Consider the following 23,251-nt stretch of genomic DNA (forward strand, 5'->3'; position numbering starts at 1 on the left):
ACATCGTCTGAATCAGAGATTAACTGACGACTTTTGAGTGTGTTGGTGTTCAAACTCGCAGCGGCTCAACATCGCATCATGAAAAACTAGCCGAAGTGTACAGTTCTTGGGTGTTCTCCACTCGTATTTCTAAATACTCACTTTGGTCAACAAGTTGTTTCTTGTTGCACGGCACATGGGCTTCACTGTGGCCGCACAAAAGCGGATACAGTTTCTTACTGAACACTGACAACCCAAACACCGTTTTCTTCTCCTTAACAGGAACAAGTACTTCACAGTCTGTCACAGAGCACTCGTCCTTGCAGCGTTTGGCACATTGGTGACCACACCTCATCTCGTTCGGACACCGTCCAGTACAGATCTGTCTCGTAGCAGGAGTGCTACACTCCACCTTTACCATGTGTCTGCATCCGATTACAGTCTTCTCAACCTAGACACAACAACATGTAGTTGATAAAGTGTTATCAACCCACATCGAGTGATGTGCTTACTTACCCAGAAAAATTAGAGTCCAAAGACAAATCAATACACAAATAAAGGTTACAAAATACTGGGTGGTAAGAAAAACTTTTTAAGCTGTTGTTTCTCCGCCCTTATTGTTTAAACTGTTACCTAATTGTTGTTGATCTGTTTTGAGAAACGTTAATATTTTTTTAAAACATACATTGAGTAATGTATTCAGTAAATATTCAGTAATGTTATGAAGTATTTACCATTTGATGCGAACAATTACTAGTCACACCTCAAGTAAACAATAATACCGAGCTTACCTAGTAAGAATAGTCGCTGTTTGAACAACTTACTTGGACGTCACAAGGTCCACAGTTTTGGAAGCATTTCTTGGTGCAGCGATGTGAGCAGGGTAGAGTTTTCGCGCACTTCTGCTGACATAGTACAGAATTGAGGTCAGCACTACAGGCCAGCTTCAGAAGGTGTTTGCAAGGAAGCTCTCTTATTACCTGCAAAACAACAAGCCGTCAAATATCACAGGATTAATATTAATCATCAGTTTTTTATATAGTAATGTCTAATTTTAAAGGTTTTTGTGCTCCAATGCACTTAACAGTTTTTTTTTGTTTTTTTTTTTTTGTGGGGGATAAAAACTCTGAGGTCCCCACTCAGACTTGAAAACAAAATTCATCCCGTTTATTCACAGAACACATTTGTTGTATAATACACATTTAAAAGCAAATAAAGCGCTGTAGGAAAAATGTGATGAACAAAATATTCTCAGAAAATCCCAAATTAGGAGACAGAATTTGGACAGTAAGATTGTAGGCATTTTAAAGAACTGAGTTTTTACCATTTCGGAGCAGGGGTTGCATGGTTCGACGCATAATAACGGGCACTTATGATCCTTTGTGCAGCCAGCGTTGAGACGAGCACAAGGCTTTCTACAGACGTACTGCAACAAAACAGAACAAATCATGGCGAAAGTCATACCTAATTGTACTGCTATGTTTACTGTGTCTTTGTACGTGTATCTATTGACTACAGTACTCTTTCCACTATTCGAGCCTGGTTATCTGGGCCGTCAGGTTATAAGAGGTCATTTAGGCCAATATATTTACATTTTTATTTCCAGTTGGAGAAACAATAATTACCGTACATTTTTAGGAATGTTTCTGTTGAAAGTAAAATAAAAATAGCAAGTAATTTGTGATTAATACTTTAAATAGTGACTAAATGTATTAAAATTTTAACGTACAAATTATCTGCAGTAACCTAGAAAATGAAAATCACACACAGTATTAGGTTGGCTGCTAACCATTTAGCTGGACGAGTCGTCTGCAGAACGTCAGCAAAAGCAGTGACATTTCCACTTGAGCACAGCGAGCTTGTAACGCCTTTTGCCAGGTGTTTGCCATTACAATGATTCTAATATTGACATGATTGTTCAAGTCAAATAAAAAATAATTATATACTTTAAAAACCATAGGGATCAACCCTATTCTGTTTTTATTAAATCTTAGCATTGTTTAATAATATGTAGCCTACTGTGTTTAAAGTTTTCCAAGACAATTTAAGAAGTGTTAAGCTGTTTGATTTGGGCCTATTGTTTTACCTTATAACACTGCCTTATAAAAAAAAACACTTTTGAGGTTGCACGTTTGTGCAGATCACATAATAGCAATCGCATCAAATCTCAACTTCTCTTATGATCACAAAGACATCTTCGAAAATACTTGCATAGGAATTCCATGGAAAACTCAAGGCACAAGCAGTTTCTGATTTTTTAAACCGGTATGTAAAACTACTCACTTCTAAATGGTCAGGGTCTTCGGTCTCATGACACATCATTTCGCAACTATGGCCACAATCCAGTCTCCGAGTACAAGGCAAGGAGCAAACCGGGAAGTGCCTGGTGTGACATTGCACAGTTATGATGTGACGACAGGAAGGAACCCGCACTTCAACAGGCTGTTCACATTGGTGAGTTCTGAAAAATAACAATACTATAATGATGCTTGATCAAAATTATGTAGGTGCAAATAATGTGGGATGGCAGTTGTGGATTATGTAGTGTGAAAATTACTATTTGATGGTTACTTCAATAAAGCAAGCTAAATAATACTAAACCTAAAAACTAAAATTTTTTATTTTTACAGAATCTTTTAATGTGCAATTTGTTATTGAATTGGGCAGATCATCTTTTACAGTATTTGTTTACTTAATTTGCCTGTTCAGCGACCTTTTAGGTTATAGGGATTATTCAAAGTTCACTGAACAGTATAGAGTATCCATAAGCCATGTACTACTCCATCCACAAAATTTAGGTGGTTTGAGAAGAAGCCCCCTCCACCCTACCCATCCCCTCCACTTCACCTTGACAATGAAACAACATTCAACAGCTGATCAGCTGATACTTACTTCAAGCGGAAACCTTCCCCTTAAACCACCTTAATTTTGTGAACAGTGCATCTTGGTTATTACGGCCTTGGTCATAACGTCAACACGGATATAACGTCATTCAAGCCTAAATCCCACCAAACTTAAGGCGCACGCATTAGTAAAATCTCAGATTAATCGTCAAAATATTTTAAAACCTCGTATATAACGTCAACAAAATCCCGCTCTAAGCAACAAAGTAACCGTGGGTAAATGGCTGTAATGGGCGATGTTGGCAAGTGTACTGCAGACGTATACAGTAGTCACACAACCGTACATTTTTGGATACGGCCTTGAGCACTTCCCTGTGCAGTCGTCATTGCATCTACCTGCCCCTCTCCTACACTGCCACTGTCCCGTCCCGCGGCATCAACCACCCTCACCACACCGAAGATCATTTCCCGCTGCATCAACCTGTCCCCCACCCAACACTAAAATCCCGCTCTAAGCAACAAAGTAACCGTGGGTAAATGGCTGTAATGGGCGATGTTGGCAAGTGTACTGCAGACGTATACAGTAGTCACGCAACAGCATATTTCTGGATACGGCCTTGAGCACTTCCCTGTGCAGTCGTCATCGCATCTACCTGCCCCCCTCCTACACTGCACTGTCCCCGCGGCATCACCCACCCTCACCACACCGAAGATCATTTCCCGATGCATCAACCTGTCCCCCACCCAACACTGCCATTGTCCCGAATCCATCTCGCATGTAGACAGCTTAGCAGGTGGTTACAGTAAAAAAACATAGAGTATTATTTCTCCTACGTTATTTAATACAGTAATAAGCTTTATGACCCTTTTATAGTGTCACTCTGATATAGTGTCAAAAATGTTGTGGTCCGTTAAATGACGTCATAACCAAATTGCACTGAATAACAGTTTCAGCAATACTACATCTTTTAAACATTTACCAATCCAACCATCCAAACTGTTTAGTCAGTATGTAAAAATCGTTAAGTATGAAAACAACCAAATATGTTTCCAGTAGAATTAGTAGCCTAACTATCCCTCTAAGACCTGTAATGCACCATTAACGTACAATGGAGTTAACTAGGTCAGGATCTTGAGGGTTTACTTCATAAAACATTTGAATGGAAATACACACTCCAATCATACCTTATGTCCTTGTGACAAGGAACGTCAGCGGAATGCCCACAAGGCAGTTGTCTCCTCATGGGTATTTGGCAGTCGCCACATGGCTGATGACATTTCTTGGGGCACATGTGACCTTCCGCACACAGAACTCTGGGTAACAAAGCAAAATGTTGGTAAAATATCTTGACTAATATGTCTATGTTAGATAGACATATTCAATACTAATGTTAACACCAATACCAAAACCCTACCTAAGCTGACATTAACCGAAACCCCCGGTCTGTGAGACCCCATTTGAAAATAATGGACCCCGCTTAGAAACACACAAACCAAAACCCTGGGCTTGTGACCCCGTTTTAAAATACACTAACGCTGGGATTCTGAGTCAAGCATGTTATGAACAGGCAACCTGTCAAGGTCACGGCACCCATGCAAAATGAACAAACAATATATCAAAAGGTAGGGAAGGAAAAGGAGGATGGTATTGGGGGAATGGAATCTCCCAAGTAAACAGTATTGCCAACATGTGTTTCTAAAAATTCTCATGGGCCTGTCAGACCGGGGTTTCGGTATTTGTTTTTAAGTTGTAAACCTCTCTTCTTAACCAAAATTAAAAACTGGAGGAGGTCATAGCAGATAAACAACATTTTGTATTAAAAGGAAGACTGTTTTCCAGCATTTAAAGTGATGAAAGTAGGGGTGGGCGAGTACTCGACTGTTGAGTAATTACTCGAGTAGTTGGCAATACTCGACAGTCGAGTCGAGTAGTTAAAAGATACTCGTGACTCGAGTCGAGTAGTAGACGATTTCGTTATTTTCATTGATATTTGACAAATAAATAGTAAGAAAGGAAAATGTTTGAGTTTTATTTAATCCATTAACCCCTTTAAATATTGACATACTAGGCCTACTAATAATCGGCAACCTAGACATCGCTTGCGTCATCCATTTCACTGACAGCGACAGCGCCGACAGCTAAGCTGACACTGGGTGATAGGCAGTGGGTTGGGTGGGCAGTGGTGTAGGTGTGCGAGTGCGATGCATCGAATCCCGATTCGATCCAGCATGCATCAAAATCCCGATGCATCGATTACGTCACGATACAGCTCTACTAGTAAAAAGGGATGATTCCATTATCGCCATCGATACCACCGATACTTGGACATTGGTATCGGTACCAAGACTCGATTGTCAAAAGTCGATTTCGATGATACCGACATCCGACAGGGATAAATATTTTATTTTAACATTTATTTACTGTATAGCTACAGTATTAGTTTTGTCATCATGGTTAATAATTTTCATAGCCAACTTAGAAACTATCTAGTTCAAAACAGCGACGGTGCCGGTGACATTGTTTAGCTTCAGCATTGCACAACACAATCTACGAATCTACATTTCAAGATGTCAGACTCAACTCAAGAGACAACCGGCGCGCGAATGTTCTGCCAACACGAAATTAATTATACTAAACAATGTCTGTATCAATAAGTCAGACATTTAGATGTATTATTCTTATTTTTAGTACAAAATAAATAACCTAAACACGTTGAAATTTTCAGTTTAATAATCCCTGCATTGATTATACGCATCATTAGAAAAATTATATTCAACCATTAAACTTTAACATCGTCGTATGGTTAGGCTTGCTTTAATTGCGCCAAAAAGTAGATCCATATTTTGATCTGTACTATGATTAAAGAGTTTAGTGAAGTTTTAAGTGCTACTATAACATAAAGTATTTATTGAAAAATATTATAAGCCTTAGCCCGTGTCGATTTTGTAATGTTAAAACGATTGGTGAATGTTGACAAAAGTATGTAACAACAGTTCTCATTGGTCAGGAGGCGTCAGTGTACTACCATGTCAGCCAATCGACTTTCGTGTTTCAATGGAGCAAATGACGATTGCTTTTGACATTGTTTAATGTTTTATTGTGGGTGGAAAGGGTATCGATAAATATCGTGATTCGAGATCCGATATGTAGGACGTGTTTGTTTATAAATAATGAGTATTTAGGCCTAAGTATAAACAACTAGGTTACAGACAGGTTCAAAACTTCAATTGTTCCGATCCATTGTTGACACCCCTACACGGAGGTTATAGTGACGTCGTGCATAAGGGCCAGGCAGGCCGGTTCACAGTGAATCCACTCTGCCGAACCTTGTTCTTGGTATAATCGGGAACATAGTCAAACACTTTTGTTGCTAAATAAAACTATGAAATGTTTGTTAAAAGCACTCTTTTGGTCTTTTGGAGATTTTAGTCCCAAAACATAATCTTTTTTGTAGGCTAAAAGTAAAACATACTTTTCTCCACAGACGTCGACTTAGGCTATTATGCAATGTCTTTAAAAAATACCAGGGGTTCAGGTTTCAGTCAAAATACTTTGTAAACATTGACAATGTGCTGTTTTAGCACAGTTCATTCCTTGACCACGATCCACGATCGTTTTTACTCACTAGAGAAAAGACTCTCCTTACAAAATGTATTTGTAGGCAAAGATGTTTGTAATTTTTTTAATGTAGGTATAACTGCAATTGCTTTTAAAAAGAAATACAAAAACTGACAAATGACTTAGATTAATACTTAAAAAGTTAAGCCTATTTATAAATTAGAGGAAACTTTATTAGATCTCATCATAGTCAAATTCAAACATTTACAGTATTTCAAAATAATTAACACTCTTGTGTAATGGAAATCTGCAAGCGACTGAGGCCGAGGGTGATGGAGGGCATGTGAACCAGGCTTTAGAACAAGGGCAAATTCGGTACTTATGGATTAAACGGAGGCCACATTTTGTCAGCGCGCTGCGGCGGTTATGTTAGGTTGGGTTATCGTAAATATTATGTGTGTAGGACTTTCCTCGCTTCGTTATGATTCGAACGATACCAGACGAGTTATACTTTCTATTATGATAACCCAACCTAACTAACCGCCGCAGCGCGCTGACAAAATGTGGCCTCCGTTTAATCCATAAGTACCGCAAATTCTGCCAAACTTTCTCTTTTCCTCCCCCATGTCCCGTTAGACGGTGGGCGGGGCTTCACACAATAAACAGTTCATTCATTCACAGTAGAGAAGAGTTTTTGTGGCAGTGACGTATGTCTCTTGTCTGCTCTTCAAGTTCACACATCTGGACTTATTTAAAACAATTATAAGTGATAATCTTTATTAAAAATAAGTGAAAAACTGTTGACATTTTCAAGGAAAAAAGTTGAGAAATAAAAGTGTTAAAAAATTTTGTTTGATTAGTTATTCTGTATTTCAAAAATATCCTCGTTTATGATTATGTTTTCAGCTAGACTTGGTGACTTTTTCATAGTTAAACAAATTTTGAAGATATATAATTAGTGAGAAAATGTCATTATATAGGTATTATGTACAGGAAACGAATAAAGTAGTTTTGAATTGAATTGATTGAATTGAAGTTAGTTTTTACTCACTTGGGGGAAAAACTTACCTTACAATGAGTATTTGTAGACCAAGATGTAGGCTAGGTACGTAATTAAAAAAAAAAATTATAAACTAATGAGTTAACTAAGACAATTTCATGGAATTTCAAATAAATACAAAAACTGAGAAATGACTTAGATAAATACTTATAAGCCTATTTATAAATTAGAGGAAACTTTATTAGATCTCATGCTTTAGTCAAATTCAAACATTTACAGTAGGCCTATTTTAAAATAAACACTTAGTTCCACATTTTGGAATTTTTTTGCAATTAATAATAAACTTTTAACACCAAAATATAAGTTTGATACACATACATATTGTGTTTTTTATATGGTATAAAAGTTTTTAACCAGGTCTATTTTTGGTGAATTGAGAAATGCTTTGTTCGTAAAAATGAAGATGGAATATATGTAAAATAAAATTGTTGATTTTCTCGTGAACTACTCGACTCGACTCGACTCGATACTCGAGTATTAGGGCTAATTACTCGACTCGACTCAAAAAAACACTACTCGCCCATCCCTAGATGAAAGTAAGATGAAGTATAAAAGTAACGCAGCTAACATCAACTAACAAAGGCACATGTTAAGGTTATGTAACACTAAGGCCCAATAAGTGACGATGCTTTAACAGCGTGTGTATCAGTTGATCAGACAAAATTTCACTGAGTTTAGAGGGGATGACAAAGTTTAAACGTACAATCTTTAGTAGGTAACGATTTTAGTTATCTTGAACATGAGATTGTCCAGCATACAATATTTTGTAGCAACAATTTGAGCTGGTTGCCTGTTCCCAAAATAGATTCGCTCTAACTGATTTGATTTTTATTTCATTAAAACGCCAATTTTGAAAGGAAGGAACCGGTTCAAACCCAAGTCAATATCTAACGTTGACCTTTTTGTTAGAATTAATTAATGATTCATTATGATTTAAATCGTTATCTTTAGCAAGCATATTGCTAAACAAAAGGTGAGTTACCCGTAACAAAGATAGTTGACCATGACTTACTTGCTGCACGCCTCCTTACACTTGTATCTCTTGTGGTAGTCTTGCTCCACATGACACATGGACTTGCATGAGTGACCACAAGCCAGAGGCTGACCACATAGAAGGCTGCACCCTCCCTCTGATACCTAAAAATCACAACATTGCACAGTGATCGACAATTGTGCTGAATTCAAACTATCTTTTTGAAAAACCTTTTTAATTTAAACCTTGATTCGTATGATGCATTACTTAACTAATAAGTAGTTATGTGTCAATTGCAATTTTTATTGGTCTGACTTTTGTTTTACCAACTCTTGGTTGTAAAAAATATCACTCACTTAAATTTTAGCATAAGCCACACTTATGATCATTTTCTTTATTTAAAGTTTACTGCTGAGATTAGGTTTATGTTGTGGCAGAAATAGCAGGTAAAACTTTAGTGACACTAATAAATAACCAATGATAAATGTATGTGATAATCCTTGAATCAACAAAATTAATAATTTTATTTATTCAATACAGAAACAATAGTTGCATTAATTACTAAAACAAACATTATGGCTATGTGATGTTTTAACGTGTGCATAGTTGCCAATAGATAATCAGTATTGAGATTTGGTATCCGTAAATTTTCTACACATTACATTTATCAATATCATCATAAATATTAACTGTGATCACGGCAAATTTTCGAACTTCTCTTATGATCGCAAAGACATCCACATTGACTTCTATAACCGCAGTAGAATCATGAATATCTACCTTGGTTTTGTAGACATCATCATCTTTCACGGTCACATCAAAATCCTGAATACCTACCACTGTCATGTAAAAATCATCATTGTCTTCCGCAATCACAATCCTGAAAATCTCCCACGGTCTGGTTGACATCAACATCATCTTTCATGGTCATGGAAACGTTACAATTGTCCTCCTTAATCACAGCGAAAGCCTTAATTTCTCACCTCACAAAGACATCATCGTCGCCCACTATTACACTATGTTTCTATTCCCCGCAATTGCTAAAGAGTTACTGGACTGTGGGGAAAATATTGCGAAGCAACCAATAAACCAAAATCTACATTTCCCATAAATTCTTGGACATCATCATGGTCCAGTGGTCTTGTAGACATTAACATCGTCTTTAACACATTCGCTGCTGAAAACCTTTAAACAGGCGCTCGCCAATGGCGGCGAGGCCCGGGCGGAGCCCCGACGCGCTAACTGAATCAGCGATCGCTATTGGTATTGAAATATCTCAGTAAGACGAATCACAAAAGAGCAGTGGTGATTGTTCTGCATTACTCCGAAAGTGGACGTAGTTTACTGAAACACTCAAAGGTAGCAGCACTGCCTGGATCAATAACCAGAGTCTTTGTAATACGGCTCGAACTGAAAAAATCCCCGAAAACGGGACAAAAGCATTGCCAGAAGGGATTTTACGGGCAATTTTTGTACCAACCTACACCAGAATAAAGCTCGCATTATAAGCTACAGGCTGGTAAAGATTACAACGTTCCCCGACAATGGCTGAACCACACTGATCCGGCAAACAATGCAATGCACGCTACCCCACCCGTGGACCCCCCGCATCGAATGTGTTAATGATTATGGAAAAGTTATTCAGGGTCACCTATATTTCCCATTAATCTTAGGATTCCGCTAAAAACCAGTAAAACCGACAACTGAGATTACAAACCGACCAACTAATAAGTTATATTAAATCGAAGTTCATAATTCCAAACCTAAATATTCCAAATGAAACTAAACGTAGTTACTTGTTAATTTAGAGTGCTCACATGTCTAAGTGACACATTTAAAATTCAATTACAGAAATAGACTTCTTGTGAGAAAAATATCCAGCACATTAAAATTCTTAACATTCAATCAAGATAAACAGGATTTGGTAAACATTAATTATAGCTTCGCCAACTCATTGGTTTAAAGTTTCTAAAATGAAAGTTTTTTTTACTACTTATTACGTCAACTATTTAAATTAGAGGTAACAATGTTATATTTTCAGTTATTGCCAAACGTAGTTTTGGAAAGGCAAATGTTATAAGCCCTAACCATAAATTTGGGAACTATTACATAATGTACAGGTAATAAATCAAACTTCAATACCTTACTGAAGTCTTTTGCTGATTGTATCATTGTCTTCTGCTCTTGATGAATCTGACATCGCAAGAATAGTGCTGGTCCTACAAACAAGGTGTTGTATTTTCAACAACAATCCTGTACACCTTGACTTAAAATAAAATATAACTTACACCACTCAAAAAACTTAACATAAATTAAAATTGAGACATATTTAATGCTGTGGGCAAACTGTAATGTCAACTGAAAAAAGGAAGAGGTGAATGGTATGGAAGATTTAAGTCCTACACTTTACCAAAAAAACCTTTTAACTGCACCCCGATAATCAGTTCATATCTATAGGCTACTAAATTTTGCGAATCCAAAGGTTAACTGAAGTGAAATCATAACAAAAATGTTAAATCATTTGAAAATTGGATAAACAACAGGAACCTTCCGTCGTGGCGTGGCGTGGGGTGTGGGGGCTTTACTTGGCGTGAATCATTGTCGTGTTAACCGCTGTGAAGATAAAGTTCAGAAAACAATTAAAGTATTCTTCCAATTATTCGTGATTATGAGTGGCTGAGTTCAAACCTAACCTAACATTAACTTTTGTATAGTTTAATAAAGGTAATGATAAATCGTTTAAAATGCAGTGCAGACACTTTTGACTTGTTACGCACAGTGTATTTAGCATTTAGAAAATAATATTGTAGATCCAGTGTATAGGCCTGGTAATGAGAAAAAATTAAAACACACAAAATATGACTTAACAACTCATCAATTGTAATCGGTAACTCGGTGATCGGTGAAGTAACCAAAGGCAACACTATAGTCTGCCCACGAGATGATGGGTCCTCCTGTACATACATCTTGGTCGCTGCTGTATAAGATACTTGCATTGTAGATTTTTTAATTCTGATTCTTCATGAGTGGATTTTTGGGAGTGTACAATAATTTTGTAAATGTTTTTATATGATAGATTTGTGAGACAATTGATCAGTAATTAATATCACATAAAAAAACGTTTGTGATCATTCCAAACCAAAAGAGGCTTTGAATAGCGTTGATTAACCTTCAAAAATGAGTTAAATGGGGGTTAAATAGTCTCCTTCATTCCGGTTTTAACACGAGTATTTTTTTAGACCTCACTACTGACGTACTCACCATAACTTTGCTGTACGGTCAGACTGTTTCTGATTCTGGCCCAAATGTCTGAGTTGGCCACCAGACAATTCATATTGCCCACGATATAAAGACCGTCTCTAGCTCTAGACAGAGCCACACAGATCCGATTCTCAATTTCCAAAAACCCAATCTTGTTGACTGCGTTGCTTCGCACCATAGAGAGGAGGATGATTTTATTTTCCTCGCCTTGGAAGTTGTCCACGACTGTGATCTGTATCCCTTTAGGAAATCCGGTCATGTTCTTGATTTCCTATGAAAAGGTTGCATAGAATCTAGAGTTTTGGAAATGATTCCAGGGAGTCTGGTTTGTGTGAATAGTTCAAAAATTAACTGATGGAAGTGAAAAAACATAATAAGAAGTAAATGTTTATATCACTGACAAATATTTAATTACTTAAACTTACAATCAAAATCTTTTCAAACTAGTAGACTACTAAAATCTGATCAAATATGAAGTAAACTGACTTCTCAAACTTTACTTAGGACTCTCTCTCTCTCATTTGAAACTCGAACTTCATATTATTGGATGGTCAATAAGGACTCGGAACTTAGCTTCGTCCACAGCCATGTTAATAAACAAGTTCGCCCATCACTGTTTTGGGTTTACCTTATTGTTTAGGGCAGTAGGGTATTGTAGTACTGCACACATAATTTGTGGCTGAAGTTATCTATTCATTTTTGTATAATTTATATTCATATTTTTTTGCTTTTTCAGTTCGGTCTTTCAAAGATTTGTCTTAAGGTTGTCCAAATAGGGGGATCTACATTATACAAGCAAATATATTAGTTAACAAATTAGTGCCAGGCTATAAAACACAATTTAAAAATGATATATTTTATCATCAAATTGTTAAATAATTAATTGTGAAACAATTATTCTTGATGACCTGAGAGCATACAAATTGAACTGATGACTTAGTACTGTCTAAAATGTACTAAGTATTTGGTATTGATATTGTAATCTACTCTTTAAGATTGGAGGAGCGAACAGCATGAGAATTTAGTTCTAATGGACTACAGCTTAAGTTACTCCAAAACTACACATTATACAATGATTTACAGATGGACAAGTTTGGAAATTTAGTTGCCTGTCAAATTTGACACCAAGAATCTTCACTGTTTCATAAATAGACAAGGACTTGACATCCAAAGAATCTAGATGATCAATTGCTTTTACCATGTGAGAGGGCAAAAATTACCCTAATTTATATTAAGGATGTATAAAAAAACATTTTACAAATCGTCGACTTACACTTTTCATGTGGTACATCTGACCCTTGTATGTGGCCAGAATTGTTATATCTTGAGGTTTGTAGCCCTGTTGCACAAGATATTTGGCAAGATTCAGTAAGATTTCAGCTTCAAACCTGTTGCGTTTGCTTGTTATTTCAACCACCTATAAAAAACACAGGAGTATTATGTCGGCTGGATGGCTGGATATGTCTAAAGTACTAAGTGAAAACCTGAAAAACTCAACCGAAATGCTTAACTGGGGTTTGTAGCAATTAATTTATATAATTTTGATTACTAAAGTCGGGACCACATAAGTTTGCAGTTGAGGGAGGAGCCTATTTACCATATGGTGTTGAATGAACCAATGAGAACGGCGTGGTGTTGTCAAATCTTATAATACCAGCTGATTTGAAAATATTGCCTTGAATATTTTAATTTGTGTTGTCATTGGCGATGTGGCAACGTCGCACTAGCCTTGTCTTGAATTTGGCTGCCACCAACTGCAAACTTATGTGGTCCAGACTTTAGGAATATATCTTAATGAACCAGTACAATATATGAGAAACTAACTTGACCAATGTCTATATTAACGAGTGAATCAGCTGATGATGTTCTTTACTTTGATTATAACTTAGGAATAATTAATTGTGCTTAGAAAAATAAGTTTTCTCAGAATATAAACTGGCGGTCTTTAGATTACCAAAGTGTTAAAACTTTATATGTTCATTCTTTTTCATGGTGTTTCCGGATCAGGTGTTTTACATATAAAAACGTTTAATTTTGCTGTTTTTGCCTTGCGGGTACTGTGTTGTTGCATGCCTCCAAACCGTTCTGACTGTGCTCGCGTCACAATACAATAGGCCTGTTTAAAAACTATTTAAAGCCGACGTTTTTTGTTTCTATATGATGTACTAGCAGAGTACCCCTCTTTCATACGGGGTTGGCGAATCAGTATGAAAATGCTTATTGCGGTTATACTCGTGCTTTGTGTTTGCAATGGCAAAGGACAAGGTTTGAGAAAATTTAGTTCTTTTAATTTACAGTATGCTATAGTATGACACATCTACCATAGCCATAATAATGTTCTACCACTGTACCTAAACAACAGAAAAAAGAAAATTACCAAATATTCGCACAATATCACAAATTATTTAAAAAACAAAAACATAAGCATAACTGTAAACACTCCTATTTTGCCAGTTCCCATTGTGTATCACAGCTTTTATTGCTGGTTGGTTAAAAATTAGCGGTTGTCGTAAATGAAAAAAAATTATAATTAGTGCTGCACCCTATTGGTAAACCCTATAACTTTTGAATATCTTAGAACCAACTAACTTGTGTAGTTAAAAAAGCTGGCAAAATTCTTTAATTCATTTTAAATATGAACTATTAATATATAGATACTGATAAGGTTAGCATAGGAATCTCCAAAGCCACTGGGGCGGAGCCTGAAAGGATCTTTGACATAAGAGTATGTCTATGTCTATATATTAATCGAGAATGTAAGCCATCATCATACCAAATTTCAGCTCAATCTGATCAGTAGTTAATGTGTGATTGAACTTCAAACACACAAACTTTCACATTTATAATACTAGTAAGATAATGTGTTAATGAGTATTTTTTCCCAACCTTGAAACACCTCAGGTTCTTATACGACGATCTGGTGATGGCTGAAGAGCCACATGTGAATAATCTGGTAGTTTAAACTTAACCTTTTAATTTGTAAGTTCAAACCATCTACAGGGTGTCTAGTTTATTTCCATTCTAAAATTCAAGACTAATTCCAGACTTTTCAAGACTAATTCCAGATTATTCAAGACTAGTTTTTTCAACAATTAGTGGGTGTTGATACTGAAATGTATCGATTCTCGATTCTTGATACCGATACCAATTTTTAAAGCTTAACAAAATTTTCTGAATAATACTACACCAACCCCTGTCTTTGTCATAAAGTAGTATTATGACAATGTGGTGTTTTCAAGTAAAGAAATAATGCAGCAATCAAAAGTTCTAACTAGCAAATTTGTTTTTTTTTATCATGAAATCTTCCACGTACTGTACGTTGAGACATCATCATTGACTGCAGCGGTTACAGAAACGTGATCGACGTCGTCCGCGATCACGGCAAAATCATAAACATTTCCTGCGGCCTTGTAGACATCAATGACATCATCGTCGTCTCCCGAGGTCTCAGAAACGTCATCGTCATCGTCCGCGATCGCGGAAAAATCATAAACCTTTCCCACGGTCGTGTAGACATCATCGTCGTCTCCCGCGGTCACGGAAACGTCATCGTCATCTCACGCGGTTACGGAAACGTCATCGTCATCTCCCGCGGTCACGGAAACGTCATCGTCGTCGTCCGCGATCGCAACAAAATCATGAACATTTCCCGCGGCCGAGCAGATATCATCGTCGTCTCCCGCGGTCACGGAAACGTCATCGTCGTCTCCCGCGGTCACGGAAACGTCATCGTCATCTCCCTCGATCGCGGCAAAATCAATAACATTTCCCGCGGCCGAACAGATATCATCGTCGTCTCCCGCGGTCACGGAAACGTCATCGTCGTCGTCCGCGATCGCGGCAAAAGCATGAACATTTCCCGCGGCTGTTCAGACATCACCGTCATCTCCCGCGGTCACGGAAATGTTATCGTCATCGTCCGCGATCACGGCAAAATCATGGACATTTCCCGCGGCCGTGTAGACCTCATCGTCATCTCCCGCGGTCACAGAAACGTCATCGTCATCTCCCACGGTCACGGAAACGTCATCGTCGTCGTCCGCGATCGTGACAAAATCATAAACATTTCCCGTGGCCAAAGCAGATATCATCGTCGTCTCCTGCGGTCACGGAAACGTCATCGTCGTCGTCCGCGATCGCGGCAAAATCATGAACATTTCCCGCGGCTGTTTAGACATCACCGTCATCTCCCGCGGTCACGGAAACGTTATCGTAATCGTCCGCGATCACGGCAAAATCATGAACATTTCCGGCGGCCGTGTAGACATCATCGTCGTCTCCCGCGGTCACGGAAACGTCATCGTCATCTCCCGCGGTCACGGAATGTCATCGTCGTCGTCCGCGATCGTGACAAAATCATGAACATTTCCCACGGCCGAGCAGATATCATCGTCGTCTCCCGCGGTCACGGAAACGTCATCGTCGTCTCCCGCAGTCACGGAAACGCCATCGTCGTCGTCCGCGATCGCGGCAAAATCATGAACATTTCCCGCGGCTGTTTGGACATCACCGTCATCTCCCACGGTCACGGAAACGTTATCGTCGTCGTCCGCGATCACGCCAAAATCATGAACCTTTCCCGCGGCCGTGTAGGCATCATTGTCGTCTCTCGCGGGCACGGAAACGTCATCGTCGTCTCCCGCGGTCACGGAAACGTCATCGTAGTCTCCCGCTGTCACAGAAACGTCATCGTAGTCTCCCGCTGTCACAGAAACGTCATCGTCGTCTCCCGCTATCACAGAAACGTCATCGTCGTCTCCCGCTGTCACAGAAACGTCATCGTCGTCTCTCGTGGTTTCGGAAAACGTCATCGTCGTCGTCCACTATCGCGGAAAAATCGTGAACATTTCCCGAGGCCGTGTAGACATCATCATTGGCTTTTGCGGTTACGTAAACGCAAGACGACGATCGCGGCAAAATCATGAAAATTCCCGACTTTGAAATCAAATTTAAGACTAAATCCCGACTTTTCAAGACCATTTTGAAATTCAATACTAATTCCCGACTTTCCCGATTTTCCCGACTACTAGACACCCTGCATCTAAAACTCTCACATTGCTAACCCCATCATTCAGCTAACTATAATATTTAACCACAGGATTATACAATATGAACAATTGGAATTTCTGTTGAAACAAAATCACCTACCTCATCCTCAAAGTGGTTGTGAGTCATAAAGAAGACGTTCTTGTCCATTCCTCGGATGCTTGGTCGGTCCAGGACGCTAGGATCGTCTCTCAGCAGCGGGTAGATGGTCGGCACCAGCTGTTTAGAGATCTCCGGCCGCATCCGATGCTGCAGAGTCAGCGTGTGACAGGCCATGTCGTTCAGCACCAACCGTTCAAACAACGAGACGTCCAGGTGGTACTGCCGAGCCATTCGTGTTTCCGCCACGCTTGGTCGCAGCTGTTTGTGATCACCTGGACAATTTCAGCGACAGTAGAAACTCTCTGATTCAGACCTTGATAGCTTGAAACTTTTGTCTGTTCCCTTAGAAAAATTCATATAGAAACGTTGTTAATTGATCCGACTTGGGTCCGAGCATTGTGTGAATAACCTAAGAGGTCGGTCAAACGGACAACAATAAAAGCACGTAAAATACTGTAAACAAATTTAAACTATTGATTTTATAGGAGGGAAAAATCAATAAATATTGACCGATAAATTCAATAGATCTACTGTTGTATTAAAACGCTAGGAATCAACATACATGAAACCAAGCATTTAGGTGTTGTCAAACAATTCAGTAGTTTTCATATCAAAATTAAGTCTTATAGATCAGTTTCATGTTTCTGAAGACCCGAGTCTTTTATTTTGGTCCAATAAGACCAGTTCTTTTCAAGTAACCATGAAACATTAAATTAAGCTTTCAGTCAAAATTAGTTGGCTATTGAGAACATTTCAAAGATCTACTAATACTAAATTCCAAAGTTAAAGGCAATATGTTTCTTCCTTATGATGGTCTCGTATAAAAACATTCTTTGAAAGAATAATATGAAATAGTTTTATGCAGTTGTCAATTTACTTGATGAAATAATTAGGTTAATTTTTCACACAATTTACTGGTAAAACAATTAGACAACCAGGAATGTTGAGAATATTTTGTAAGAAGTAAAAACAAACTGAAGATTTTATAACTTGTAAAAATCAACCCAGATATTGATTAGAAAACCTTTGACAAAACCTTGGGTATGAAACAAGTTTTACAATCAGTGCACTTATCTAATAACAGATATAGATAAATTTTACTTTATCTACTCACCAATAAGTATCAAGTGTTCACAGCTTTTTGATAAGGATGCAATAATATGCGCTTCTAGAACTTCAGCGGCCTCTTCTACAATCACTGTTGAGATAAATTATGAATTAGAAGAGCTTACTGCTAAAGCTTGGAAGAAAAATTCATTTAGTAGTTTTAGTTATAATTGCTGCTTGAATTTTAAAAGTATAGATTTCTATAACTAAAAACCTGTTGATGAACTTATCAGTTTTCAAAACCAACTTTATCCCAGCTATGTGATTTTCAAAGTTCGCCTTTTAATATTATCAAATAATTATTTATATCATTGATAGTAGTACATATTTATCTTTAAAAGCACCAACATGATCAAAATATAATGGATACTTATTCACTATCCATTCACCTAATATTAAACCTACAGAGTTAGAGGAATCCTTATCATGACATTGCACAAACAAACAATATTTACCAAGATATCTTCTCCTGAAAAAAGTTAGAAGCTAAAAATAAATTGATTTTGTCTAAGTGTTAGGCATACATCCCGCTTGCATTAATTGTTTTATGAAATAAACTTACAACAATGCTACAATCAATTACATCAATTACCTATTCTGGGTGCAAGAGCTTCGAACATCGGCTGGAACTTGGCCGCCAAAGTTGTCGTTGTTCCAACCACATTGGCTGTTCTCAAAATCTGCAAATCATCGCTCTGCCGCATCTGCTCATACCGATAAGAATAATCCTTGTATTCTGTATCTTTCTGTCCCAGAGTGACGGTGAGTCCGTCACGCAATATTTCTATCCAAGAATGATACAGCCTCCATCTTTCGTCTGGCTTGAGACCTCGTAAATATCTTTGCTCCTGTAGGTTAAACTTTTCAGTAACAGATCGGGGGCATTTTTTAGCCTCCACGAGTTCTTTCCTCAGGTGTGTGATGGTCAAACCTAAGCTATTTTTTGTTTCACTGATTTGTAAAAGCTGAGATCTGTGCAATTTGTTTTTGCCACCAAGCTGTTGTGACAGTTGGTCATATTTTTTAGCCAAATTGTCCAAGACACAAGCAAACTGTACAATCACAGTGTCTTCTGACGGACCAACATTCAGGTCTAGATCGATTGTATCAAAGAATGCTTGCTTGACCCTCAAATCTTCAGCATCGGCTACGAGAGGATCCACTTTTGGAGCTTCCCTTACTACTCCTCTGTCAGCTGTGATGGTGATTTTAACTTTGTCTTTTTCCTTGGACCCTGCTACCCCTTCCAGGAGCCAATCTAAGAAGTCTTCGTCCCCACTGAAGTAGTTTCTTTGTTCATCGCCCATCACAAGTTTCAAAGTGGCCAAAGAAACAACACCAGTAGTGTGTTCTAAAGCTCTTAAATTGGACTGGTAGACTTGTATGTCTTTGAAAACGGTAGACATTTTCAGTTTCAAGTCCCTGATTTCTCTTCCTTGAGCTTTCTTGTAGTAACTGTGTTCTCTTCTTCTTTCACGGATATTAAATTTATCAAGTTCACTACCTTTGCTCTTTCCACCGATTCTTACGAGTTTAGTAGTGACAGGGAGAAGTCCCTCCAAGAACTGGTCCAAAGCGTGGTTGGTAAAACAAACAACGAATATAGGTGTGCTATTCTCATTCCATACATGAGCATTCTTGAGCAGTGCATGAGCGATTTTTAAACCTAAGAATGTTTTCCCAGTTCCTGGAGGACCTTGAATGACGGTGAGATCGTTGGTAAGAGCAGCCCTGAAGGCCCCATATTGAGAAGGGTCCAATCCTAGTTGCTCGGGTGTGGGCCAATCCCTGTAATCCAAAACTCTGCACCCAAAAGTCTGTCCAAGCCCATTGATTACATATTGGTCATCAAAACCCAAATATCTTGGAGGCTCTGTTTCTGTGCTAACCTCGACAATGTACTTGCCGAGAGGAAAATTAGTTTCGTTGAACCTCTGCAACGCTTTGAGTACGTGGAAATAGGGATTGAAATAAGCTTCACTTTCAGCCATAATAAACTCTTTTCCCAGGATGGATTTTACATTTTCTGGATTCTGAACCAGTTCTACTGTAACAAGCTTGTCCTGCAATTCCTTTACATTTCTATTGGCAACAGTGGCCAAAAAGAATGAATCAAAATTGTCATTAGTAAATAAGAGTAGAGATCCATACATAAATCTATTAGAGAATTCCCAATTCACTCTGTTGATTTTTTTATCAACGTCAAAACAAACCTCATAACCAACAGTGTCGAGTACAGTTTTGGAGTGAAGGAATTTTACTTTTCTGTAAATTCGGACATTATCTACTCTTTTGAATCGGTCTTTGGTGTTGCATTGCTTTTTATAAACTCTCATTGCTTGGCGGATTGGGCTCATGAAATCTTCTCTGAGAAGTTTAAAATGTATGTCAAGATAATGTTCCACACTTTGATATGGACCTTGGATTATGTTTGGGTACAGGAAAGGCTGTTCTTCATACACATCTTCTGGTCGTGGGTAAAGAGATACAGTTCTAAAATTTCCAACCGGTTCAGGAAAATATTTTTCTTTTTTCTTCTCATTTCTTGATTCTTTTGGTTTTTCCACATCTTCCTTCAGGTTTTGACCTATTTCATTCAGGAGATTTTTTGCCATGCTAACAAGGTTGCAGTTTAATTCAATCTTGGGATTTTTTGTCATTATTTTTAAAGACTTTTGTACTTCCACTACATGATTATGCCACATTCTCACAGCGCTAGGCATGAAATCCGCCAATGTTTCGTAAAACAAAATAGTGTTTTCAAAAAACTGATTTACTTGTTGTAGCATTTTCTCGTCTTCGAGATAGGGAAACTCTGTAACACAAGTGAACAACTGATCTGCAAAAGAAGGCAAACTGGCCTGCCTCAATACTTCAGCTCTCATTTGACTGGAGGGTGATTCACAGATTTTACTTAATACTTCAACTGCCAAAATCAAAATGTCTGGTTCCAAAGTGTCCTGAAATATTGATCCGAATTCACTTTCTTTGGCAGATAATATTTCGATGATTATCAAGGGGTCTTGCTTCTTTAAATTTTCAAGTTGTTCGACTGTAATGTTTGATACTTGTTCATTAGACTTCATTTGAGCTGTATTATTTTTGTTTTTTGATTTGCGTTGATTTTTCTTTGACTTGTCTTTTTGTTGCTGAGCCCCACTTTCTATATTGTCATTTCCAACCGTTTGGTTACTCTCACTCTTGTTTGAATCGGTGGGTGTATCGCTGCTTAGATTTGTATTATCTTCATCACTCAAAGAAAGCCTAATGTTTTCACCACCTTCGTTATGATCTGACTTATTATCTTTGGAATCCTGATTCTTTCCTCGTCCTCTTCGGTTTTTCTGTATGTTTCTTGATTGCTTATTTCCAAGACCTGATTCCATGGTTAGATTCAAATTTTCAAAATCATTGACAAAATCACCAGTTGAAGAATTTCTACTCTGTGGTCTTTCAAAGTTATTTGCCCTTGCTCCATTGCCCCTACCTCGTCCTCTTGCTCTCATGTTTCCCCTTCCTCTAAAGTGTGTTTCGCTTTTCTGACTGTATCCAGAATAATTTGAGATATTATCTATATCATTACTTTGGGATGCACGTCTGATATGCTGCCAGTTGTCACTCATGTCTGCACCCATTTCAGGTGGGTTACTAAACATATTGTTGGGTGTTTGGTTATTACTATTCCGAGGGTCCCTCCTCTTTCTACCACCTCTATTCTGGGACTTCTGGTTACTCGTATCAAGATTTACACTCTTTTCTGATTTTAAGCTTTCTACACTGTTCACACGGTGTAAATTAGTTTCAGAGTTCCAAGTGTGTCCACTAGGTGTTCCTGATCTACGATCTCTTGGAACATTAAACCTTGGGGCTCGTTTTTCCCTCTGGGCACGCCCCTGGTTATTTTCCTGTTTGGATCTTTCATCTGTCTTTGGATATGGTAGTTCAGGATTGTAAGGATCTGCTGGTTGACTAAAGTCAAAATTTGAAGGTGGCCTCGACAGGCCATCTGGGCGCATTTGCGGTGATTCCTGGTTAAAACTGTGAACATTTCTTCTGTTTTCATTAAATACTGGATGGGAACCTCCCACAGGATTTTGATAGAAACCATGATGCGGACTGTATTCTGGTCTATGAGTAGGTGGTTGGTGAGGAGAGAACTGCTGATGGAATTGTGGAGGAGGGGGAGAAAACTGTTGAGGAAATCGTGGGGGAGGATTTCCGAATTGCGGAGGGTATGTCGGAGGTGCAAAGGGTTGTTGGAATCTCCTGGGATCCATAGCAGGAGGTGCGTGTCCTGTAAATGGTGGTGGCTGATTTGGCCCCATGCCTTCTCTGAACTGATTAGGATTCGGATGTTGATTAACATTGGGTGCATTTTTGTTCTTGTTTCCTCCAAAATGTCTTTGCCTTCCAGCGTTTCCTCTAAAAGGCTTTCCTCCGCCTCTCTTTCCTCTTCCTCTGTCTGGTTCCATATTGGATGCTGCACGGTTTCTAAGTTATGTGACCCATGTGCTTATCAACACTGTGCGGAGACCTGAAACATGAGGATTATATTATTATCAAAGACGTTAGTAAGAATAAATGTAACCAATATAATGAATTTGTATTCCTCCCTCGAACATGATAGATAAGACACCAACAAGAAATTAGAAGTGGTCCACATTTAAAAAATTTCGAAATTGGTTAGGATTTTAAAATTAGGCCCGACTGTAAATTGAACACCTCCCCTTTAACAGAATACAGTAGAACTTGAAAATCAGGACTCCAATCATTCTTGTTGCCTATTATCCTGATGGCCTATAAAGGAGGAGATGAAATCGGCCAGAAAACTGAAGTTAAAGGCAATCTGTTGTACATTTTAATGGTAACTAATAAGGATCATGTAATTCTTTAATATGTTGTATTTTGGTTTTAAAATACTGTAATGTGAGAACCTACATTATAAACTTTGTTTAAAACAATTTCTTGTTTATTTTTCAAACAATTTTCTTAAACTTCTAACCATAAAAATTTTTACTTTTTAGCCTACTTAGTTTGAATAAAACTTGAATTTAAATAAAAAAGTAATACAAAACACGTTGGCCTATTAAATGTAATATTTGTTTGTTTGTACATTTGGATTATTATGCCTTTTGGTATAGGTTCAAACAAATGCATATTACGAGCGTACCTGTGTGTAAATTGTACATGTTAATATTGATCAAAGATTGATTCTAAGGGCCGGTTTCTCCAAAGTGGTTTAAACTTTAGAAACGGTTTATCTATTAGTTTAACTGGCTCATTGTTATCTCCAGTGTTCTTTAGAAGTTTAACTACTTGGG

The 23,251-nt window shown here is 38.0% G+C and overlaps 1 protein-coding gene across 2 annotated transcripts in view; it reads right to left on the reverse strand.

Moving 5' to 3' along the window:
- LOC128993656 (NFX1-type zinc finger-containing protein 1-like) overlaps window positions 1-23,251 on the reverse strand; it is a 45,514-nt gene that overhangs the window by 10,560 nt on the left and 11,703 nt on the right. For both annotated transcript variants that reach the window (XM_054417717.1, XM_054417718.1), the window contains exons 2-13: window positions 18,523-22,464; window positions 17,938-18,021; window positions 16,824-17,095; window positions 12,949-13,092; window positions 11,676-11,946; window positions 10,557-10,633; window positions 8,454-8,578; window positions 4,008-4,136; window positions 2,263-2,440; window positions 1,304-1,405; window positions 804-959; window positions 142-430 (exon numbers count right to left, since the gene is read on the reverse strand). In XM_054417717.1, the coding sequence (XP_054273692.1) occupies window positions 142-430; window positions 804-959; window positions 1,304-1,405; window positions 2,263-2,440; window positions 4,008-4,136; window positions 8,454-8,578; window positions 10,557-10,633; window positions 11,676-11,946; window positions 12,949-13,092; window positions 16,824-17,095; window positions 17,938-18,021; window positions 18,523-22,402 (5,707 nt within the window). In that variant the 5' untranslated portion in view covers window positions 22,403-22,464. The remainder of the gene's footprint in view (window positions 1-141; window positions 431-803; window positions 960-1,303; window positions 1,406-2,262; window positions 2,441-4,007; window positions 4,137-8,453; window positions 8,579-10,556; window positions 10,634-11,675; window positions 11,947-12,948; window positions 13,093-16,823; window positions 17,096-17,937; window positions 18,022-18,522; window positions 22,465-23,251) is intronic.

This window comes from Macrosteles quadrilineatus, unplaced genomic scaffold (assembly GCF_028750875.1).
Source record: "Macrosteles quadrilineatus isolate MER2022 unplaced genomic scaffold, UCM_ALF_1.0 Scaffold_4__1_contigs__length_99947679, whole genome shotgun sequence".
Taxonomy (NCBI): domain Eukaryota; kingdom Metazoa; phylum Arthropoda; class Insecta; order Hemiptera; family Cicadellidae; genus Macrosteles; species Macrosteles quadrilineatus.